The sequence below is a fragment of the Mauremys mutica genome, chromosome 10, assembly GCF_020497125.1.
Source record: "Mauremys mutica isolate MM-2020 ecotype Southern chromosome 10, ASM2049712v1, whole genome shotgun sequence".
Classification (NCBI taxonomy): domain Eukaryota; kingdom Metazoa; phylum Chordata; order Testudines; family Geoemydidae; genus Mauremys; species Mauremys mutica.
The window spans coordinates 71,960,135-71,979,977 of record NC_059081.1 but is presented as its reverse complement, the minus strand read 5'-3'; the positions used below and the strand labels follow the sequence as shown (position 1 = coordinate 71,979,977).

The following is a 19,843-nucleotide window of genomic DNA, read 5'->3' as shown; positions in this document are numbered from 1 at the left end:
ACTCAGGACTGCTAAAGGAGGAACAGACGGCAGTTGAGGACTTCCCTTTTGAGGGCATACGAGACCGGTGCATCAGTCCATACTTTAAAGGAATCCAAAGCCACACAACACTTGCTAGGGATCTACACACCTGGACAGAAAAGGAAATTCAGTTCTTAGCCATCCCAGAGATCCTGACCACTCCAGTACCTGCAGCTACAGTGTTACTATGAGCCACAGCGAAAGGAGCCTAGGATTCAAAGGCATAAGCCATCAGCCACTGAATCCTCAGCATCTTAGCCCTCAACCTAGAAACACCAGTTTGACGCCTTGGTCAATTGGGGTGTTACTTTGGGCGAAATTATGCCCTCCACGGTGAAGGAATTAAAAAATAAAATGTGAGCAAGCATAAGGTGCTGAGATACTGTGGTGATCGGTTCAGTACAAGACCCAAAGTAGAATGGAAAAATTGAATAGAAGAATCTGAGTCTGTGTCTATGAAGTTTGCCATGATACTTTCATTGGATATGGTGTGGTTGATGGCAACGGGAAAGAGGTTGTGGCTCTCCAGGCCGAAGGGTGTCTTGAGATCCAGGGGGAAGTTCTGTGGATCTCAGGAGAGAGATGGTGTGCCGTGGTAAATGTATGGAGAGTGGTGTGGGTTGCAGAACAAATGGGAATTATTACTGACATATAATCATCATTAATTTGGTTATCTCCCCAAGAGATTGCCAAGGAGGTGAAGCATCATAGAGTAGCTCTCCGTGGAACACTCCCTCTAAAAAGCTTGGCATTCTGGGAATGTAAATGCTTTACCGGATCACAAAGGACAAAACTCGTCAAGAAAAACATGCTTTGAAGTTTGTATTACAAATGAGAGCAAAATACCTGAAGAATGTCCTCTTTAATCGATACAGTTGTGCAGTATAATGAAACACCTGCTTTGGAGAAAGAAGTAATGGGCAAGGAACAGGAATTAAAATGAGTATTTCTTTTAACTGTCAAACCATAAGCCCACAACACTCAGGAACTGACTTTGGAAGCCAAGGTCACAAAGTTCACCAGTGTTCATTGCCTCACCTGATTCCTAATTAAACAAATCTGAAGTTCTAAAATCCCTGAAAACTCAGAAGTCCCAAAGTTTTCATACACTGTGTGTGTGGTAAAATACAAGCATCAGAAGTAAGTAAATCTGCCTTAAAATCTTAGAAGTATTTTTCTAAAATATATATCTGAGTTCATCAGTAAGCCAAAGGCTGTTGAAATGTGGTTGGCAATCGTCCCTGCTGCCTGCAGATACAGCTGAGCAAACAATCCACAGCTTGGGTAGGAAGAAAGGCCAATCAGGTAGGGGGTAATAGGGGACAGTATAGTATATTGTGGCCCAGTGAGGCACACCCAGGCTGCCACTTCTGGATTTATATAGCCTGTAGGAACTGCTTTTAGTAACTGATGAATCCTGGGGCTAGGATGTTAAATAAAGACCTTTCTAGTTTTCCTGCAGCCATTAAATAGCTGAAAGGAATTTACATAAACTTCAACATGTACAAACTTTGCACTAAAGGAAAACTCAATTTTGGAACCCAAGCTCTCTGGCTACTGGCTTTTTTTTTTAATAGAAAGAAAAATTAATCCAGAAAGGAGGGACTTGTGGGGTGAGGTGGGGATGGAAATTTCTGTTGCAGCAAATGCTGCATTGAAGGAAAGCTCACGGGAATAGGTTTGTTACAGAATGTTAATGATGTCAGATTGGTCATTCTGATTTAGTCACTTTTGGCAAATATCGGTCCGTCACTCCAAGTTAAATGCTGTGGGCTAGGAGTTTCCAAGGTGCCTAAGGGAATTAGGCAACCAACTTCCATTGAATTCAGATCTGAATGCCTAACTCCCTTGGGATGCTTTGAAAATCCCACCCATTGTCCTTTTAATTTTTTTTAAAATCTTTAATTTTAATTTTAATCCAGTTACTGTACTTGGGTCAGCAAGGGGGGAAATTTGAAAAACACAGATGGCAGTGAGTTGCCCAACTCCAATCAAAAGTCAGTCTTAGTTGGACACCTAAATTGCCATCTGTGCCTGTGCAAATCTTATCCAAAAATCAGCATGTTGCATTAGTGACACATTGGGCACACTGACTTGCCAGTGCCAATCCAGCTGAACCACACCAACTAACCATGTTGTTGTACCCGATGGAGTCTCATGATGATATTCAGTAGTCCTGACACTCAGCAGTCATGCTTCCCACCAACACATTTAATAATCAGATCTCATGTTCTAGAGATCATCCTGGAGCACTGTATCCTCTTTTGTAAACCTCTTTAAAATATTAAAATGCTTTCACATGGTAAATGTGCAGCCTTCTCCTGCTGTGGTTTTATAGTTCACTTCTTTGATAGTTTTTCATAATCCTTTGGAAAGTGTCTTCTCCAATTTTTTTGGCTGGCAACTCAGTATTTTTAAGAGTTAAAAAACTGATTATCATAAGATGAGCTAGAACTAGTGGTCAGAAGCAGGTGCTGTTCCAATTTCCTCTCATACTCTGCACCTCAGACTTACTACAGCCTATTAGGTGTTCCAGTTCTGTGTCTGTCTTGAGCAGGATGTTTATCATAACACACTCTGTAATGATTTGGAGTTACTCTTTTCAGGAGGGCAGCCTCCACTTTGAAGGATTAAATTGCACCTGCATTCCTGGAGTTAAGGTATAGCATAATGTATCATTGCAGCTGCTGTAATGAGGACAGAGTGAACAATCAGGTGGAGGACGGCTGTTAGTTGGACTAGGATGAGCTGAAAAATACTTCGGATGCCATATACTTTCCACCAGAATAATCATTTAGTGATTCCATGGGGAGGAACCTACCTTTCCTCAGTTCTTACAGAACCTGTCCAAGTCAGCTGATTTTTTTGGTTGAAGCTGGTCCAGGAACCTACAAGGACACAGTTGATAAGATCCTGGGCCAGCAACTCTTGTCCAGTAAAGGATGCCATGGCCGTACACCTATTTTGGACCCACTGGTTAAGGCAGGGGTGGGCAAACTTTTTGGCCCGAGGGCCACATCTGGGTGGGGAAATAGCATGCAGGGCCATGAATGTAAGGCTGGGGCAGGGGTGTGGGAGGGGGTGCAGTGCAGAGGAAGGGGCTCAGGGCAAGGAGTTGGGGTGCAGAGTGTGGGAGGGGGCTCAGGGCAGGGGGCTGGGGTGCGGGAGGGTGTGGGGTGTGGCAGGGGGCTCAGGGCAGGGGGTTGGGGTACAGCAGGGGATTGGGTGCAGGAGAGGTTCAGGGTGTGGGCTCCGGCCTGGTGCTGCTTCCCTGGAGCGGCTCTGGGGTGGCAGCAGTGCACAGCAGGGCTAAGAGGCTCCCTGCCTGCCTGTCCGTCCGTCTGTCCTGGCCCTGCGCTGTGCCACTCCCGGAAGTAGCCGGCACCATGTCCCTGCGGCCCCTGGGAGGGGGGGGGAAGAGGGCTACACGCACTGCCCTTGCCTGCGGGTACCTCCCTGAAGCTTCTATTGGCTGCGGTTCCCTGTTCCTGGCTAATGGGAGCTGTGGGGGGCAGTGCCTGCAGGTGAGAGAAGCACATGGAGCCTCCCTTCCCCCCAGGGCTGCAGGGACGTAATGCCAGGAGGGTGGGGGACAATCCCGCGGGCCAGATCCGCCATAGTTTGCCCGCCCCTGGGTTAAGGAGATGTGGCAGACTCCTCACACAGCTTCTTTGTCTTAAGGCAGTCAAGTATATCCTTCCCAAGAATGCTGCTTAAACTGTTTAACACCCTCCCCATGAGAAGCTGGTGGTGAGAGGGTCCTAGCTAAAGAGAAGACTAGCCACATGGCTTCTGAAGATTCCATCTTGCAGGAATCTCACTCACCTCCTGTCAGAATTCCACACTAGCCTTTGTATAGATTTTTCTCTCAAACGCTTTTGATGTTCCACTGATCCTTGTGAATGGGCTTTTCTTTCTGGGCAAATGGCCACCCATGCGGTTGAAGTAACAGATTGGAATGTTCGAGCAACAGTTACACTCTGCAGTGGGGTGCCTGGTTTGTACTCGCCCTGTTCCTATTGCCCTCAAGGGTTACAAAACAAATCTTTATGAATTAGGGGAGCTCTGCCAGGAGTGAGAATCCTGGGAGGATAGTGTCTTCAGTAGTTCAGTTTGGACAATAGGGATGTTGCCTCTTTACATACAGATTCAGGAATCAGATTAAATGAGGCCATCTTTTTTCCTTTGATCGTCATCATTGTATGATGTCACGTGAACTGTGCATTGCCAAAAGTGAATTTGCACTTGTAATTTAACTTGCACTTTTTTTGCCTTGAATGATCTGGAAATCATTCTGTTTTAATGTGGCTACTACTGTTACTACATGGTTCTGTGACAAGCACTTTTCAGTGAAGTGGTGATACTGCTGACCTCTTCTCGAATGCTGCTTTGGCTTTATAGCTTCATTGCAGTTAGTCTTAAACATCCCCTTTACAATGCACAGCTTCCTGTTTTTAACATTCTTTTTAGTTCACCTCTTAAAAATGTTCAGGGCCTTTCTTGACTTCATGTTTTCCCTGTTTTTTTGTTGTTGTTTTTTTAAAATCAATTTAATTAGGAGAAGCCGCTTTTGTCAGAAGCAGCCAGGAGAAAGGAGAAGGACCTAGTATCAAAAGAAATAGAGAAGTTTCGTGCATCTATTCAGACGCTGTGTCGGAGTGCACTTCCTCTTGGGAAAATCATGGACTACATTCAGGAGGACATGGACTCCATGAAGAACGAACTGCAAATGTGGCAGCATGAGAACAAGCAGCATGCAGAGACTCTCCAGAAGGAGCAGAGGTAAGGATAGCTAAAGAAGAGTGTCCTCAGGACAAGGCTGGTTTGCCACCTGGGACAGGCTGAATACAAATTGCTGTCTCTACCATTTTAATTACTTTTTGTTTAAAAAAAAAAAAAAGTAAGTTTCATGCGTTCTACAAGGTTCTGGTTTAACCCAGATTTTAAAGTCTTTTCAGCTCTTCTGTTATGTGAATACATTATGTTAAATGAGTTATATGGCAGATAGAGGTACCTCTGAAATACTGACCATTTTCCACACCCTTTCCAAGAGCCTACATGGATATCCATGTAATGCAAACAAATGTTATGTGGTGTTGTCTTAAATATAGAGGAAAGAGTAGCATAAAATCCCTCCTTGGCAGCTGTACTGAATTGCCTTACCTGTGAGGGGTTAAACAGTTCAATAACCTAGTTGGCACATGACCAGAAGGACCAATGAGGAAAGAAGATACTTTCAAATCTGAGGGGAAGGATTTGTTTTTTGTACCTGCTTGGCTTCTCTCTCCATCCAGAGAGAGGAGCAAACAAAGAACAACATCTCCTGAAAATATACCTGGAATAATCCATCTAAAGTTACAGAAATTGTAAGTAAGCCAAGGAAATGCGTTAGGTTATCTTTTGTTTTAGCTTATGAATTTTCCTATGCTATAGAGGTAGATTTATTCCTGTTTTTGTAACTGTGAAGCTGAGCCTAGTGGGGAATCCTCTGTGTTTTTAAATCTTTTTATTACTCTGTAAAGTTACCTTCCATCCTGGTTTTGCAGGTGTGATTCTTTTACTTTTTTCTTTATAATAAAGTTCTTCTTTTAAGAACCTGATTGATTTTCAGTGTCCCTAAGACAAAGGGTCTGGTCTGTGCCCTCATTGCTAAGGCAATTGGTTGGTATATTATTCTCAAGCCTCCCCAGGAAAGGGGGCAAAGGGACTTGGGGGGGATAGGGATTCCAAGTGACTCTTCCCTGAATTTTTGTGTAAATCATTTGGTGGTGGCAGCAATACCGTCCAAGAACAAGGAAAGGAATTTGTGCCTTGGTGAAGTTTTAACATAAGCTGGTAGAATATAAGCTTAGGGGATCTTTCATGCGGGTCCCCACATCTGTACACCTGAGTTCAGAGTGGGCAGGGGAACCCTGACAGGTGTAAATTAGATGTTATGTTGGGATAAGAAGTCTATAAAGCAGTTATTTTAATGAGTACTTCGTAGTAGTGTCGACAACAGTTAAGTCTGCAGAGCAGTTTAAACTATAAAACCCTAACACACTAAACCTCACTCGTCTGCTTGAGCTTGAAACCTCAACGCTACATTAAAACTGGATTTTCTTTGGAGCTTAATAAATACAGTGAGGGAAAAGGGTTTAAATGGAATGAAACTTTTAAATACATAAAAATAATTGAATAGAAAAAACAACCTTAACAGTGTAGTTTAAAAAAAAGTTGGAAAAGCAGGAGAGTAAAGTTATGCTTACAATTAACTAAAGCAAATTATGAAAATGCAGGATTAAGGAAGCTGAAATGGTCTGCCTTCAGTGAGCCACCACTAACTGTATTCCTGTGTTAGAATAATAGGAGTGTGGGGCTAGAAGGGACCTCTGGAGGTCAGCTAGTCCAGCCCCCTGCGCTGATCAAGACCAAGTAAACCTAGACCATCCCTGACAGGTGTTTGTCCAACCTGTTCTTAAAAATCTCCAGTGATGGGGATTCCACCTCCTTTGGAAGCCTATTCCAGAGCTTAACTCCCCTTTTAGTTAGGAAGTTTTTCTCAAATATCTAATCTAAATCTCCCTTGCTGCAGATGAAGCCCATTGCTTCTTGTACTTGAAATGGTTTAAGTCAAGTAATGGATATGTTTCTTCCTGGTATCACCATAAACCTGGATAGCTGGGGACATTTTAAACCAAGGGTCAGCAGCCTTTCAGAAGTGGTGTGCTGAGTCTTCATTTATTCACTCTGATTTAAGGTTTCACGTGCCAGTCATACATTTTAACGTTTTTAGAAGGTCTCTTTCTGTAAGTCTGTAATATAGAACTAAACTATTGTTGTATGTAAAGTATATAAGATTTTTAAAACGTTTAAGAAGCTTCATTTAAAATTAAATTAAAAGGCAGAGGCCCCTGGACCGGTGGCCAAGACCCGGGCAGTGTGAGTGCCACTGAAAATCAGCTTGCGTGCCGCAGGTTGCCTGCCTCTGTTTTAAATCCTTGTGCTTGCACTGTTTTATCTACAGCTGCTGCCTTCAGGACATGCATGATAGTTTACATGGTACTATATATGTAGCCTAAATGGAAGGCTTGATTTTAGGATGTTCAGGAGTGCAAGAAGCCCCATCACATTACATACTAGAGGGTTAAAACTATACATTTCTAACATCTGGCATAGGAGTTTAATGGTTGAGATGGGAATAAGTTAGGGCTATGGTTTGTATGTGAAGTATAATGATATTAGTATCTTGCATTTACATAGCTCCTTCTATCCAAGCATCTCCACACACTTTTCAACGTCACACAACACTCCTGTAAAAAGTAGGGAAATGGTGTTAACTATAGTTTATGGATCGAGAAACTGAGGCCTAGAGGTTGTGACTCACTCCAACTTACATAGAGTGTTAGACAGAGCTAGCAGTGGAACTCAGGGCTCAGGACTCCCCGTGTCTATGCTTAGCTAGTGGAAGAACATTGCTCATGCCATGCCTCTCCTCTACCTTCATTGTGCTCTCACAGGACAGCTGTACACTGTACATGCCTTGCTGGTCTCTTATATGCCTCTTAACTTTTGAGACAAATTATACTCTGGACAAGACTATGCATTTTACATTTTGGGTGGATTGATTTTTTTTCAGGGATTTGTGTCCAAACTGGGCATTATGATGAAAAGCTCATTTTCAGGATCAATTAAAAAAAAATTTAAAATTTAAATTAAATACAAGTTTATATTATTAAAACTAGGGCTGTCGATTAATCACAATTAACTCACGTGATTAACTCACAAAAATTAACTGCAATTTAAAATTTTTATCGTGATTAATTGCACTGTTTAAACAATAGATTACCAATTGAAATTTATTAAATATTTTTGGATGTTTTTCTGCGTTTTAAAATATATTGATTTCTGTTACAACACAGAATACAGAGTGTACAGTACTCACTTTATATTATTATTTTTATTACAAATATATGCATTGTCAAAATGATAAACAAAATAAATAGTATTTTTCAATTCACCTCATACAAGTACTGTAGTGCAATCTCTATTGTGAAAGTGCAACTTACAAATGTAGATTTTCTTTTTGTTACATAACTGCACTCAAAAACAAAACAATGTAAAACTTTAGAGCCTACAAGTCCACTCAGTTCTACTTCTTCTTCAGCCAATCGCTAAGAGAAACAAGTTTGTTTACCTTTACAGGAGATAACTGCTTCCTGCTTCTTATTTACAATGTCACCTGAAAGTGGGAACAGACCTTCATATGGCACTTTTGTAGCTGTCATTGCAAGGTATTTACATGCCAGATATGATAAAAATTAATATGCCCCTCCATGCTTCAGCCGCCATTCCAGAGGACATGCTTCCATGCTGATGTTCGTTAAAAAAATAGTGTGTTAATAAAATTTGTGTGTGAACTCCTTGGGGGAGAATTGTATGTCTCCTGTTCTGTTTTACACGCATTCTGCCATATATTTCATGTTATAGCAGTCTCAGATGATGACCCAGCACATGTGTTTGATTTATGAACAATGTCGCTGCAGATTTGACAAAACGCAAATGTGAGATTTCTAAAAATACCTACGGCAAGGTTTAAGAATATGAAGTGCCGTCCAAAATCTGAGAGGGACAAGGTATGGAGCATGCTTTCAGATGTCTTAAAAGAGCAACATTTCAATTCAGAAACTACAGAACCCGAACCACCAAAAAAGAAAATCGGCCTTCTGCTGGTGGCATCTGACTCAGATGATGAAAATGAACATGCAGCGGTCCACTCTGCATTGGATCATTATCGAGTAGAACCAGTCATCAGCACGGATGCATGTCCACTGGAATGGTGGTTGAAACATGAAGGGACATATGAATCTTTAGCGCATCTGGCACGTAAATATCTTGCGACGCCGGCTACAACAGTGCTATGAGAATGCCTGTTCTCACTTTCAGGTGACGTTGTCAACAAGAAGCGGGCAGCATTACCTCCTGCAAATGTAACAAAACTTGTTTGAGTGATTGGCTGAAGTAGGACCATGTGGATTAGTAGGTGCTAAAGTTTTACATTGTTTTAGTTTTGAATGCAGTTATTTTTTTGTACATAATTCTACATTTGTAAGTTCAACTTTCATGATAAAGATATTGCACTACAATACTTATATTAGGTGAATTGAATTATACTATTTCTTTTCATAGAATCATAGAATATCAAGGTTGGAAGGGACCTCAGGAGGTCATCTAGTCCAATCCCCTGCTCAAAGCAGGACCAATCCCCAACTAAATCATCCCAGCCAGGGCTTTGTCAAGCCTGACCTTAAAAACCTCTAAGGAAGGAGATTCCACCACCTCCTTAGGTAACCCATTCCAGTGCTTCACCACCCTCCTAGTGAAAAAGTTTTTCCTAATATCCAACCTAAACCTCCCCCACTGCAACTTGAGACCATTACTCCTTGTTCTGTCATCTGCTACCACTGAGAACAGTCTAGCTCCATCCTCTTTGGAACCCCTTTCAGGTAGTTGAAAGCAGCTATCAAATCCCCTCTCATTCTTCTCTTCTGCAGACTAAACAGTCCCAGTTCCCTCAGCCTCTCCTCATAAATGATGTGCTCCAGCCCCCTAATCATTTCTGTTGCCCTCCTCTGGACTCTTTCCAGTTTTTCCACATCCTTCTTGTAGCGTGGGGCCCAAAACTGGACATACTACTCCAGATGATGCCTCACCAATGCCAAATAGAGGGGAATGATCACATCCCTCGATCTGCTGGCAATGCCCCTACTTATACAGCCCAAAATGCCGTTAGCCTTCTTGGCAACAAGGGCACTCTGTTGACTCATATCCAGCTTCTTGTCCACTGTAACCCCTAGGTCCTTTTCTGCAGAACTGCTGCCTAGCAACTCAGTCCCTAGTCTGTAGCAGTGCATGGGATTCTTCCTTCCTAAGTGCAGGACTCTGCACTTGTCCTTGTTGAACCTCATCAGATTTCTTTTGGCCCAATCCTCTAATTTGTATCCTATCCTACCCTCCAGTGTATCTACCACTCCTCCCAGTGTAGTGTCATCTGCAAACTTGCTGAGTTTGCAATCCACGCCATCCTCCAGATCCTTACTGAAGATACTGAACAAAACCGGCTCCAGGACCGATCCTTGGGGCACTCCACTTGATACCGGTTGCCAACTAGACATGGAGCCGTTGATCACTACCCATTGAGCCCAACAATCTAGCCAGCTTTCTATCCACCTTACAGTCCATTCATCCAGGCCATATGTCTTCAACTTGCTGGCAAGAATACTGTGGGAGACCATATCAAAAGCTTTGCTAAAGTCGAGGAATAACACGTCCACTGCTTTCCCCTCATCCACAGACCCAGTTATCTCATCATAGAAGGCAGTTAGGTTAGGCATGACTTGCCCTTGGTGAATCCATGCTGACTGTTCCTGATCACTTTCCTCTCCTCTAAGTACTTCAAAATTGATTTCTTGAGGTCCTGCTTCATGATTTTTCCAGGGACTGAGGTGAGGCTGACTGGCCTGTAGTTCCCCAGATCCTGCTCCTCCCCTTTTATTTAAAGATGGGCACTACATTAGCCTTTTTCCAGTCATCTGGGACCTCCCTCGATCGCCATGAGTTTTCAAAGATAATGGCCAATGGCTCTGCAATCACATCCGCCAACTACTTTAGCACCCTCGGATGCAGTGCATCCAACCCCATGGACTTGTGCTCGTCCAGCTTCTCTAAATAGTCCTGAACCACTTCTTTCTCCACAGAGGGCTGGTCACTTCCTCCCCATACTGTCCTGCTCAGTACAGTAGTCTGGGAGCTGACCTTGTTTGTGAAGATAGAAGCAAAAAAAACATTGAGTACATTAGCTTTTTCCACATCTTCTGTCACGAGGTTGCCTCCCCCATTCAGTCAAGGGTCCACGCTTTCCCTGACCACCACCTTTTTGCTAACATACCTGTAGAAACCCTTCTTGTTACTCTTAACATCCCTTGCTAGCTGCAACTCCAAGTGTGATTTGGCCTTCCTGATTTCACTCCTACATGCCTGAGCAATATTTTTATAGTCCTCCCTGGTCATTTGTCCAATCTTCCATTTCTTGTAAGCTTCTTTTTTGTGTTTAAGATCAGCAAGGATTTCACTGTTAAGCCAAGCTGGTCGCCTGCCATATTTGCTATTCTTTCTACACATTGAGATGGTTTGTTCCCACAATCTCAGTAAGGATTCTTTAAAATACAGCCAGCTCTCCTGGACCCCTTTCCCCCTCATGTTATTGTCCCAGGGGATCCTGCCCATCAGTTCCCTGAGGGAGTCAAAGTCTGCTTTTCTGAAGTCCAGGGTCCGTATTTTGCTGCTCTCCTTTCCTCCTTGTGTCAAGACCATCTCATGGTCACTGCCTCCCAGGTTCCCATCCACTTTTGCTTCCCCTACTAATTCTTCCCTGTTTGTGAGCAGCAGGTTGAGAAGAGGTTTTTTTGTTTTTTACAGTGCAAATATTTTAAATAAAAAATAAATATAAAGTGAGCACTGTACTCTTTGTATTCTGTGTTGTAATTGAAATCAATATATTTGAAAATGTAGAAAACATCCAAAAATATTTAAATAAATGGTATTCTGTTATTGTTTAACAGTGCGATTAATCGTGCAATTAATTTTTTTAATCGCTTGACAGCCCTACTTAAAACATAAATCTGTTTAAAATTGAATTAGAAAATGTCTACCTATGTTAAGGTCTAAACTTACCAAATCATTTAAATTAAATTTAAAAAAATACTAAATAGTGCATGTTTTAAAGAAAGTTCCACCAGTTTTAGTGATCTGAGTTACTGGCTAAGCATCTGGAACCAGAGTTCTAACTTGCCAGCAAGTTAAAGAAGTATGGATTGGATGAATGGACTATAAGGTGGATAGAAAGCTGGCTAGATCATCAGGCTCAACGGGTAGTGATCAATGGCTCCATGTCTAGTTGGCAAGCGGTATCAAGCAGGGTGCCCCAAGGGTCAGTCCTTGGGCTGGTTTTGTTTAATATCTTCATTAATGATCTGGAGGATGGCATGGACTGAAAACTCAGCAAGTTTGCAGATGACACTAAACTGGGAGGAGTGGTAGATACACTGGAGGGTAGGGATAGGATACAGAGGGACCTAGACAAATTAGAGGATTGGGCCAAAAGAAATCTGATGAGGTTCAACAAGGACAAGTGCAGAGTCCTGCACTTAGGAAGAAAGAATCCCATGCACTGCTACAGACTAGGGACCGAGTGGCTAGGCAGCAGTTCTGCAGAAAAGGACCTAGTGGTTACAGTGGACAAGAAGCTGGATATGAATCAACAGTGTGCCCTTGTTGCCAAGAAGGCTAACGGCATTTTGGGCTGTATAAGCAGGGGCATTGCCAGCAGATCGAGGGATGTGATCATTCCCCTCTATTCGGTATTGGTGAGGCCTCATCTGGAGTACTGTGTCCAGTTTTGGGCCCCACTCTACAAGAAGGATGTGGAAAAACTGGAAAGAGTCCAGCGGAGGGCAACAAAAATGATTAGGGGGCTGGAGCACATGATTTATGAGGAGAGGCTGAGGGAACTGGGATTGTTTAGTCTGCAGAAGAAAAGAATGAGGGGGGATTTGATAGCTGCTTTCAGCTACCTGAAAGGGGGTTCCAAAGAGGATGGAGCTAGACTGTTCTCAGTGGTAGCAGATGACAGAACAAGGAGTAATGGTCTCAAGTTGCAGTGGGGGGAGGTTTAGGTTGGATATTAGGAAAAACTTTTTCACTAGTAGGGTGGTGAAGCACTGGAATGGGTTACCTAAGGAGGTGGTGGAATCTCCTTCCTTAGAGGTTTTTAAGGTCAGGCTTGACAAAGCCCTGGCTGGGATGATTTAGTTGGGGATTGGTCCTGCTTTGAGCAGGGGGTTGGACTAGGTGACCTCCTGAGGTCTCTGCCAACCCTGATATTCTATGATTCATACCTCAACCTCCTGCTCAAAACAGGACCAATCCCCAACTAAATCAGGAGGGGTGGATAAATATTAGAACTCCAAATGGCACTAGCCAAAACAAAAAAACCACTGGTTTGGGGGAGCACCGAGGGGAGGACTGAGAAGGAAGTGCTGTTGCTCTGCAGATACTGTTTGCAGCCTTCGGCATAGCACTCTGTTAGGGTCAAAAAATGGCAGATGAACAGCATCCAAGTCACAAGCAGTTTACTCTGGGAAGCTTTTTATTAACATAGCCCTGTCTCCAGAGGTGATCTCCAGCATCAACTATTTGCCATAACTATGAAGTGCTGAAGTAGGAGTAACCGTTGGGAGTAGTTTATTACTCTTCTTGTATTTTAATCTCAGTAAAAAATAAGTAATTCAATGAAGAAATGTCAGCCAAAAAATAAAATATCCTTCACCTTCACACAGTTTAATTTTGATCCTGTAATTTGATTAAATGAAAATTACACTCCCCCATAAGAGAGAGGTGGCTTTTTTTTTCAGTGATAGCTTGTTTCTACACCTAAAATAAATAAATTTAAAATAAAATGAAAAGTAACAGTCAATAAAAAGCCCAAGCAGTGCATTGCATCCAAGCATAGAGGAAATGAGAAATACAAAGTGAACCTAGTCCAGCTTGTTGGTGATACAGTGTAGCGATCCACTTGGGGGAGCTACTGGGTTATTCATTGCCCAATAGATAATGGAATGTCAAGTAATTAAGGGGAAGTAGCTTGTTTGCAACCTGGCTGACACTGGAAATTAGCCCTGATTCCAGCAATTTCCTGATATAGCTGCACAGGTGCATATCCCAAGTGTGGACCAGGGAAGTTACTATTTGCTCCAGTGGAGTTTACCCAGGTTTGCGGATAAACTCAACTGATGCAAATTGTGGCCTTCCTTGTCTGGAGAGCATTTGGAATTCACACTGGTGCATATTGTGATGCTCCCAGGGATACCCTGAGGCACATCGCTACCACCTGTCCGTAGCTTGCAGAAGCCTTGTCTGTGCCTGCCAGGGGTCAGCTCCCTGACTCCACCAGCCACATGCAACACAAGCACCCACCTCTCAGCCTATGCAGACTCTACCGTCCCCTTATAGGCTAGCTATAGATACGCTCCAACACCCTAGTCCTCCGAGCATCTCTGTGGTGTCCAACCCCAGTCATAGTCCCAGAATTACCAGATCCTCTGTTCCTAAATGAAGAGTACACCAAAGCTTATGAGTTATGTGCTGGGTCACAGCTCCACTCAACACACAGCCCTTAGATTTGTTTATAGAGAAAACAAGCGTAAATTCATTTAACAAAGAACAGGGATTCACATGATAGCAAACAAATATTGGAAACAAAGGATTACATGTAAAACAAAATCATAACACACATTCTAGAGCCTAAACATAATTAACAAGATCCCCTCTTCTCTAATAAGACATTGCTTACCCAAAGTCCTTCTCACAACGTTTTTCAACCAGGATGTCAGAGACCCTCCTTTCATAAGACCAAAGCCACTGTCAGTTTGTCTCCCCAGATGGAGGATGCCAGGGCATCCTCTGTACCTCTGATTCTATTATTCTAAATGCTAAACCAGCTTTTGACAGCAGTAGCCTCTTCTGCAGGTAAAGGGAGAATATTTTCTTCATTTCCCTTTATTCAGCTAGCTCAGTTCAATGACTGGCTCATTCAAAGTTAAGAAATCAATTGGGCATTGAAAAGGCAGGAAAGTTTGTTTTCCTCTCACAATCTGTGAATAAAAATAAGGTGAGAGAGGATGAAATCTGTTAATTCTAAAATCCTGAAGGACATGGTAACTAGAAACAATCATTCACTTTGCTAACTACAAATAATACTTTCTTTGTTTAATAAACCCATTAGTTTTAAATGCAAAACATGATCTGATAAACTTTTTTCTTATGTATTCAGCACATTTATTCATTCATATATATATATATATATATATATATATATATATATATATCTATATATATATATATATATATATATATATAAAATGCTGTTTTTGTGCAGTTTAAATTGAATTTAAATTTCCATCCTAATACAGCTTGAAAGAAATCACAAGTAAAACATTAATCATCTAGTAGATAAGAAATGCATCATTACCCATTTCCTAGCATAATAAAAATGTAGAAATTAGGAATTTGAATAAATGTAAATTAAGCTGTGAAATTACTTAAATATAATGTAGTATATCCTCCTGGTTAACAAAAAGAAGCACCAAATTTAGTGTATAGGTTATATTTAGTTGTAAATCACCATGTTTTAATGGTTACCAGCTAATGAGAATAAACTTTTTCTTTAGGAAAATAAATAAAGTACAAATGCAGAACACAATTTAAAATTGAAGATTTCAGTCAAAGTTTTCTGCTTGCTGATTTAAATCATGATTAGAATTGGTGACTTAAATTGTTTGTTTAAATCAGTCCACCCTGCTGGCTTCTACTTTAACAATGGAGAGCCTAACATCTCCTCGTAATAGCCATTCAGTTTTCACACAAAGAAGAAAAAAAAATCAAAAACTCTACAACAATATGTTCTTTGCCAGATTCATTGTGAAATCCTAATAAGATCATCATAACTTTATGGCAGTTCACATCTTTCAGGAAAAAATTACTCCGTGTCAACCATGAAGACAATGTTTCCCATATGTAGTATAACTTGGATGCACAGTGTTGTTTTCTTTACTTCTGTGGAAGACAATTAATGGGTCCCATTGGGGAAATCCAAGTGCAATTTTCATTGATAACTTTTTGTGATTTGTGGAAGGGAAGGAGAATTGAAAGTTATGAAATAAGAACTTCTAAATGATGACTCCAGGGAGCGTGTGTGTAATTCTGAACTGCTACAAGGCACTTCAGCCCAGCACTGCCTTAACAGTAGGACCTTACGTCAAGCATTTAGGAACGGTGCATATTAGTTTAAAATAAAACATCTCAATTCATGTAAACAAACGAAGAAAACCCACCCTTACTCATGAGTTCGTTTATTACTAGAGAAGTCCCTTTGCAATGTGCGATCCCTGCCCGGGTTTGCAGCTGATAGTTTACAATTCCTTGAGCCTCATGGCAGCATATTCCCGTTTATGCTATGTGCAGTCTTGTGCCACTGAACTTCAGGAGCCTTCTCAGGCATGGGTCTGTAGCTGTGCAAGTGACCCCTTGTAGCACTGAACATCCAGGGCTGAGGTTACAAAGAGGCCATTTGGTCCCCAACTGTCTGAGTTCTTTCCTTGCCAGGGTTAGCTGCCAGTGGAAAGACTGTCAGTCCTTGCCAGGAAAACTTTCCTTTCTTGTCAAGCCTCTGGCATAGCTTCAGCCTCCCCATCTCCTTGTCTGTGCAAGCCAGCTTCTCCCCTGAGAAGTTCATTGTGTGTGGGGTGATCATTATGCATTATTTGTATGGTGGTAGTGCCTAGCAACCCAGAGCCCCTGGCCTAGGCACCACAATCCCAACCTCAGAGAGTTCTGCGTCTACGTGTCAGACAGGATGCAGGAGGTGATGAAATAGACGAACAGGGTAGGGTGGGCTGGGAGGATGAAATAACCATAAAGTAAACAAAGTTTAGCAGGAGGGCAGTTTTAGATTATGAAACCACCATTAGCCAGTGAATTGTGTGGTAAAACATCAGGGTAGCCAGGGCCGGCTCCAGCGTTTTTGCCGCCCCGAGCGGTGGTACTTCGGTGGCAGCTCTAGAGCTGCCGCTTCATTCTTCAGGGGCAATTCAGCGGCAGGTCCTTCCCTCCAAGAGGGACTGAGGGGACCCGCTGCTGAATTGCCGGATGTGCCGCCCCTTTTCCTTGGCCGCCCCACGCACCTGCTTGCTGCGCTGGTGCCTGGAGCCGGCCCTGAGGGTAGCTCTTCAACAATCTACTTCTCTATCTGTGTTCATTTTCCCTTCAGCTGTCTCACTAATTCCATCTGTTTCAGGAAGGGTGGGTTTGATTTAAAAATTCTTTGCAAATTCCAAGTATTTCATGTTCTATTTCAGAGGCATAAATAATGCAAAACTGTGTAACATTCCCCTGAAATGTAGTGTGCTGCTTTTCTCTTTCAGCATCACAGACAGCGCTGTGGAGCCCTTAAAAGCAGAGCTGGCGGAGTTGGAACAGTTGATTAAAGACCAGCAAGACAAGATTTGTACTGTAAAGGCTAATATTTTAAAGAAGGAAGAAAAAATCCGGAAGATGGTTCTCAACATTAACGTATCTACGAGAAGGTGAAAAGGAGGAGGAACTTATATTCTTACCAAATAAAGACAGAAAAGGGAAAATAATGAAGAGAAACTGTACAAATAAAGCGCCTAAGAACAATGGCCTATAAAATTTCATATTAGTTCATACACGTTACATTCGATTTACTGGTGCGGTTGGTGTTATCCATGTCAATGACATGAATTCAGATTTCTTCTAGAGCTTTGAAAGTATCTCTTCAGTGTCTTTAGACATAGGCTGCTATGAGACAGTTATTTGCTATTTATAACCCACTTGCCCTCCCTGACTCCATTTTATAACTAGCTGCTGCTCAGGCTTGCCCCTTTTATCCTACTGGGCAAAAATGGGCTACCATGATGTCATGAAAAATGGTATTGAGTCCCCTTTTTGCAGAAAGTTCTGAAATCCCTCCAGATCAGAATGGTCTGCAATACCTTCAGGGATTTACAAGTCCTGAAAAGAAATCTGTAAATGCTTTTACAGCTCCAGAAATAAAACATTGTTTAGCATATGGCTCCTTATATCGTCACAAGGGTGATGTCATATTTCCATAGGTCTCACGGAATTTTATTAGGGGGGGCTATAAAATTTAGTACAAGCATCACCATGGAAAGGATCTCTTGTATTTTATATGCACAGGTGTTAATTCCATTTTTATTGCATACATTCATTTGGAAAGGATTCATTAAAGTACCCATTTCCTCCCAAATGCATGTTCATGTACGTTTTTTGTACATGAATTATTCCAATGATTTTAGTTAACTGCCAACGTGTTTTCCTGCTGACCTCTCCAGCATACTGTGTGTAAGGGCCCAGCACGGCATGTTCATGAATTTGAAAAGCATATTCAAATGTGGCATAAATTAGAGCCCTGCAACCTGGTCGGGACCCAACTACAAGTGTCGAGTCCAGGTCAGGTGGGAAAACAACCGGACCCTCCTGGGGTCAGGTCTGCTCTCCTCCGCCACTTCTGCTCCTGGGTGCAGTATTGGCTACGTGCCACCACCTTAATCCAGTCCAGAGTGAGTGTGCCCGCCATGGAGCGACAGGACTTCTCGCTACACAGCAGCAGGGGCGGCAGATGGCAAGAGCAGGGCATGCAGCTGATAGGGCGTGTCGCTACAGTTGCACTGACCCCAAGCAGGAAGAGCAGTGCTGACCCCAGAGGCAGGAGGCGGCAGTGGGGACTCAGGTTCGTGGGGGAAGGGGTGGAGTGGGGTCAGGTTGGAAAACAAATTAACCCTCATGGCCTTGGGTTCTGCTTCGGGCCTAAAAATTAGTCCTGATCAGACTTCTAGCACAAGTACATTGAGCTAAACTTAATGTGAAATGCAGAGAATTCTAGCTTCCTCCAAAGTTTAGGCCATTCTTTCAAGGTTTTATAATGTACAAGTACCTCTTCTGTTCCATTTTTTTATTGCATGTAAACTAGAAAACATTCATCTGTGTGTTAGCAAATCTGCAGTGTGTGGTGTCTTGACCTTTTCAGGCACCTTTCTCAAACGCTACAAAATGTGACATTTTAGATGCTCTTCATAGGAGAGAGGAATGGATGAATCTCCATTTTTAACTTTGGTATGTCACGGCTGATAGGAATTTTAAAGACGCATTGGGGACTTAAAACTGGTTCAGTACAGCATTTCAGTTGGCCCTGGACTAGACTGTAACTGAATTGATCAATCTCAATTGTCGGTAGAACAAGGTTTATACCATGTGAGCATTCACTTGCTGGCTTTACATGATTGATTCTTTACTCATTTTTTCTAGATAGGTTCCTCACTAATGAGACTTTTGGGGTGATGTCTTAGCACAGTTCAGTTTTCTGAGCAGAATATTCATTCTTTAAGGAATATTACAAATATCACTTCAAATGTGTATAAGCAAAATAATCCCTTTGAGTAGGATGCCATGTTGCTTTCCCTGAAAAGGCTTTATGAAAAAACTACCAAGACCTCTGATACATTGGAGTTAAGGCCTTTCTTTGTAATCGGTCAAAAATGTTAAGCTAAAAGATTAGATACAAGTCTTTGTTTATGCTAGAACTAAGCCACCTGTGTTGATTGGCACTTGGAAGTTAGTCTTAATTATACACTCTCAACAGGATACACCATCAGAAGTTCTGTTGATCTTCAGGGTCGTATGTAAGCCCTGCATAAATCTGTAAATCCGACTAGGACTGTTTCTGTAGAAAAACTTAAATATACTGTGTGTGAGCAAAAAATTGTACAAAGTAGAATATCAAATTGTATCATAAAATTATTTTTCTTTTTATATAAAAATCATTAAAAATGATCACCTATTTTTTTATGAAGTGGAGTGTTTGGATTGTGAAGTTCACGTTTGAAATAGTAGTTGAATTACCTTTTTGGAAATGTAAGTGGGTTTTTTTTAAATCCACTTGTTTGGAAAAAGTGTTGTAAATTCTTATTAATGTGATAACACTGCCTCCAGGCTGAGCCCCTGAGACGACTTTTCAGTAAATATCCACGCAGCAGAGGGGTGACTGCAGCACATATAAACATACCCAAGCTACCTTTGATCTACGTAATCTGAATAACCGCAGCAGTGAAACTGCAGCAGCATGTGCTGTATGGCCCTGCGTATGTATTGGAGCAGCTAGCCTGTATTGTCACCTCTGCTGCCACGG

The 19,843-nt window shown here is 42.1% G+C and overlaps 1 protein-coding gene across 3 annotated transcripts in view; it reads left to right on the top strand.

Moving 5' to 3' along the window:
• The window catches only part of TRAF3IP1 (TRAF3 interacting protein 1), a 96,399-nt gene extending 76,901 nt beyond the window's left edge, over positions 1-19,498 (top strand). For all 3 annotated transcript variants that reach the window (XM_045033010.1, XM_045033012.1, XM_045033013.1), the window contains 2 exons: positions 4,580-4,803; positions 17,040-19,498. In XM_045033010.1, coding sequence (XP_044888945.1) covers positions 4,580-4,803; positions 17,040-17,205 — 390 coding nt within the window. In that variant the 3' untranslated portion in view covers positions 17,206-19,498. The remainder of the gene's footprint in view (positions 1-4,579; positions 4,804-17,039) is intronic.
• The last annotated feature ends 345 nt before the right edge of the window (positions 19,499-19,843 follow it).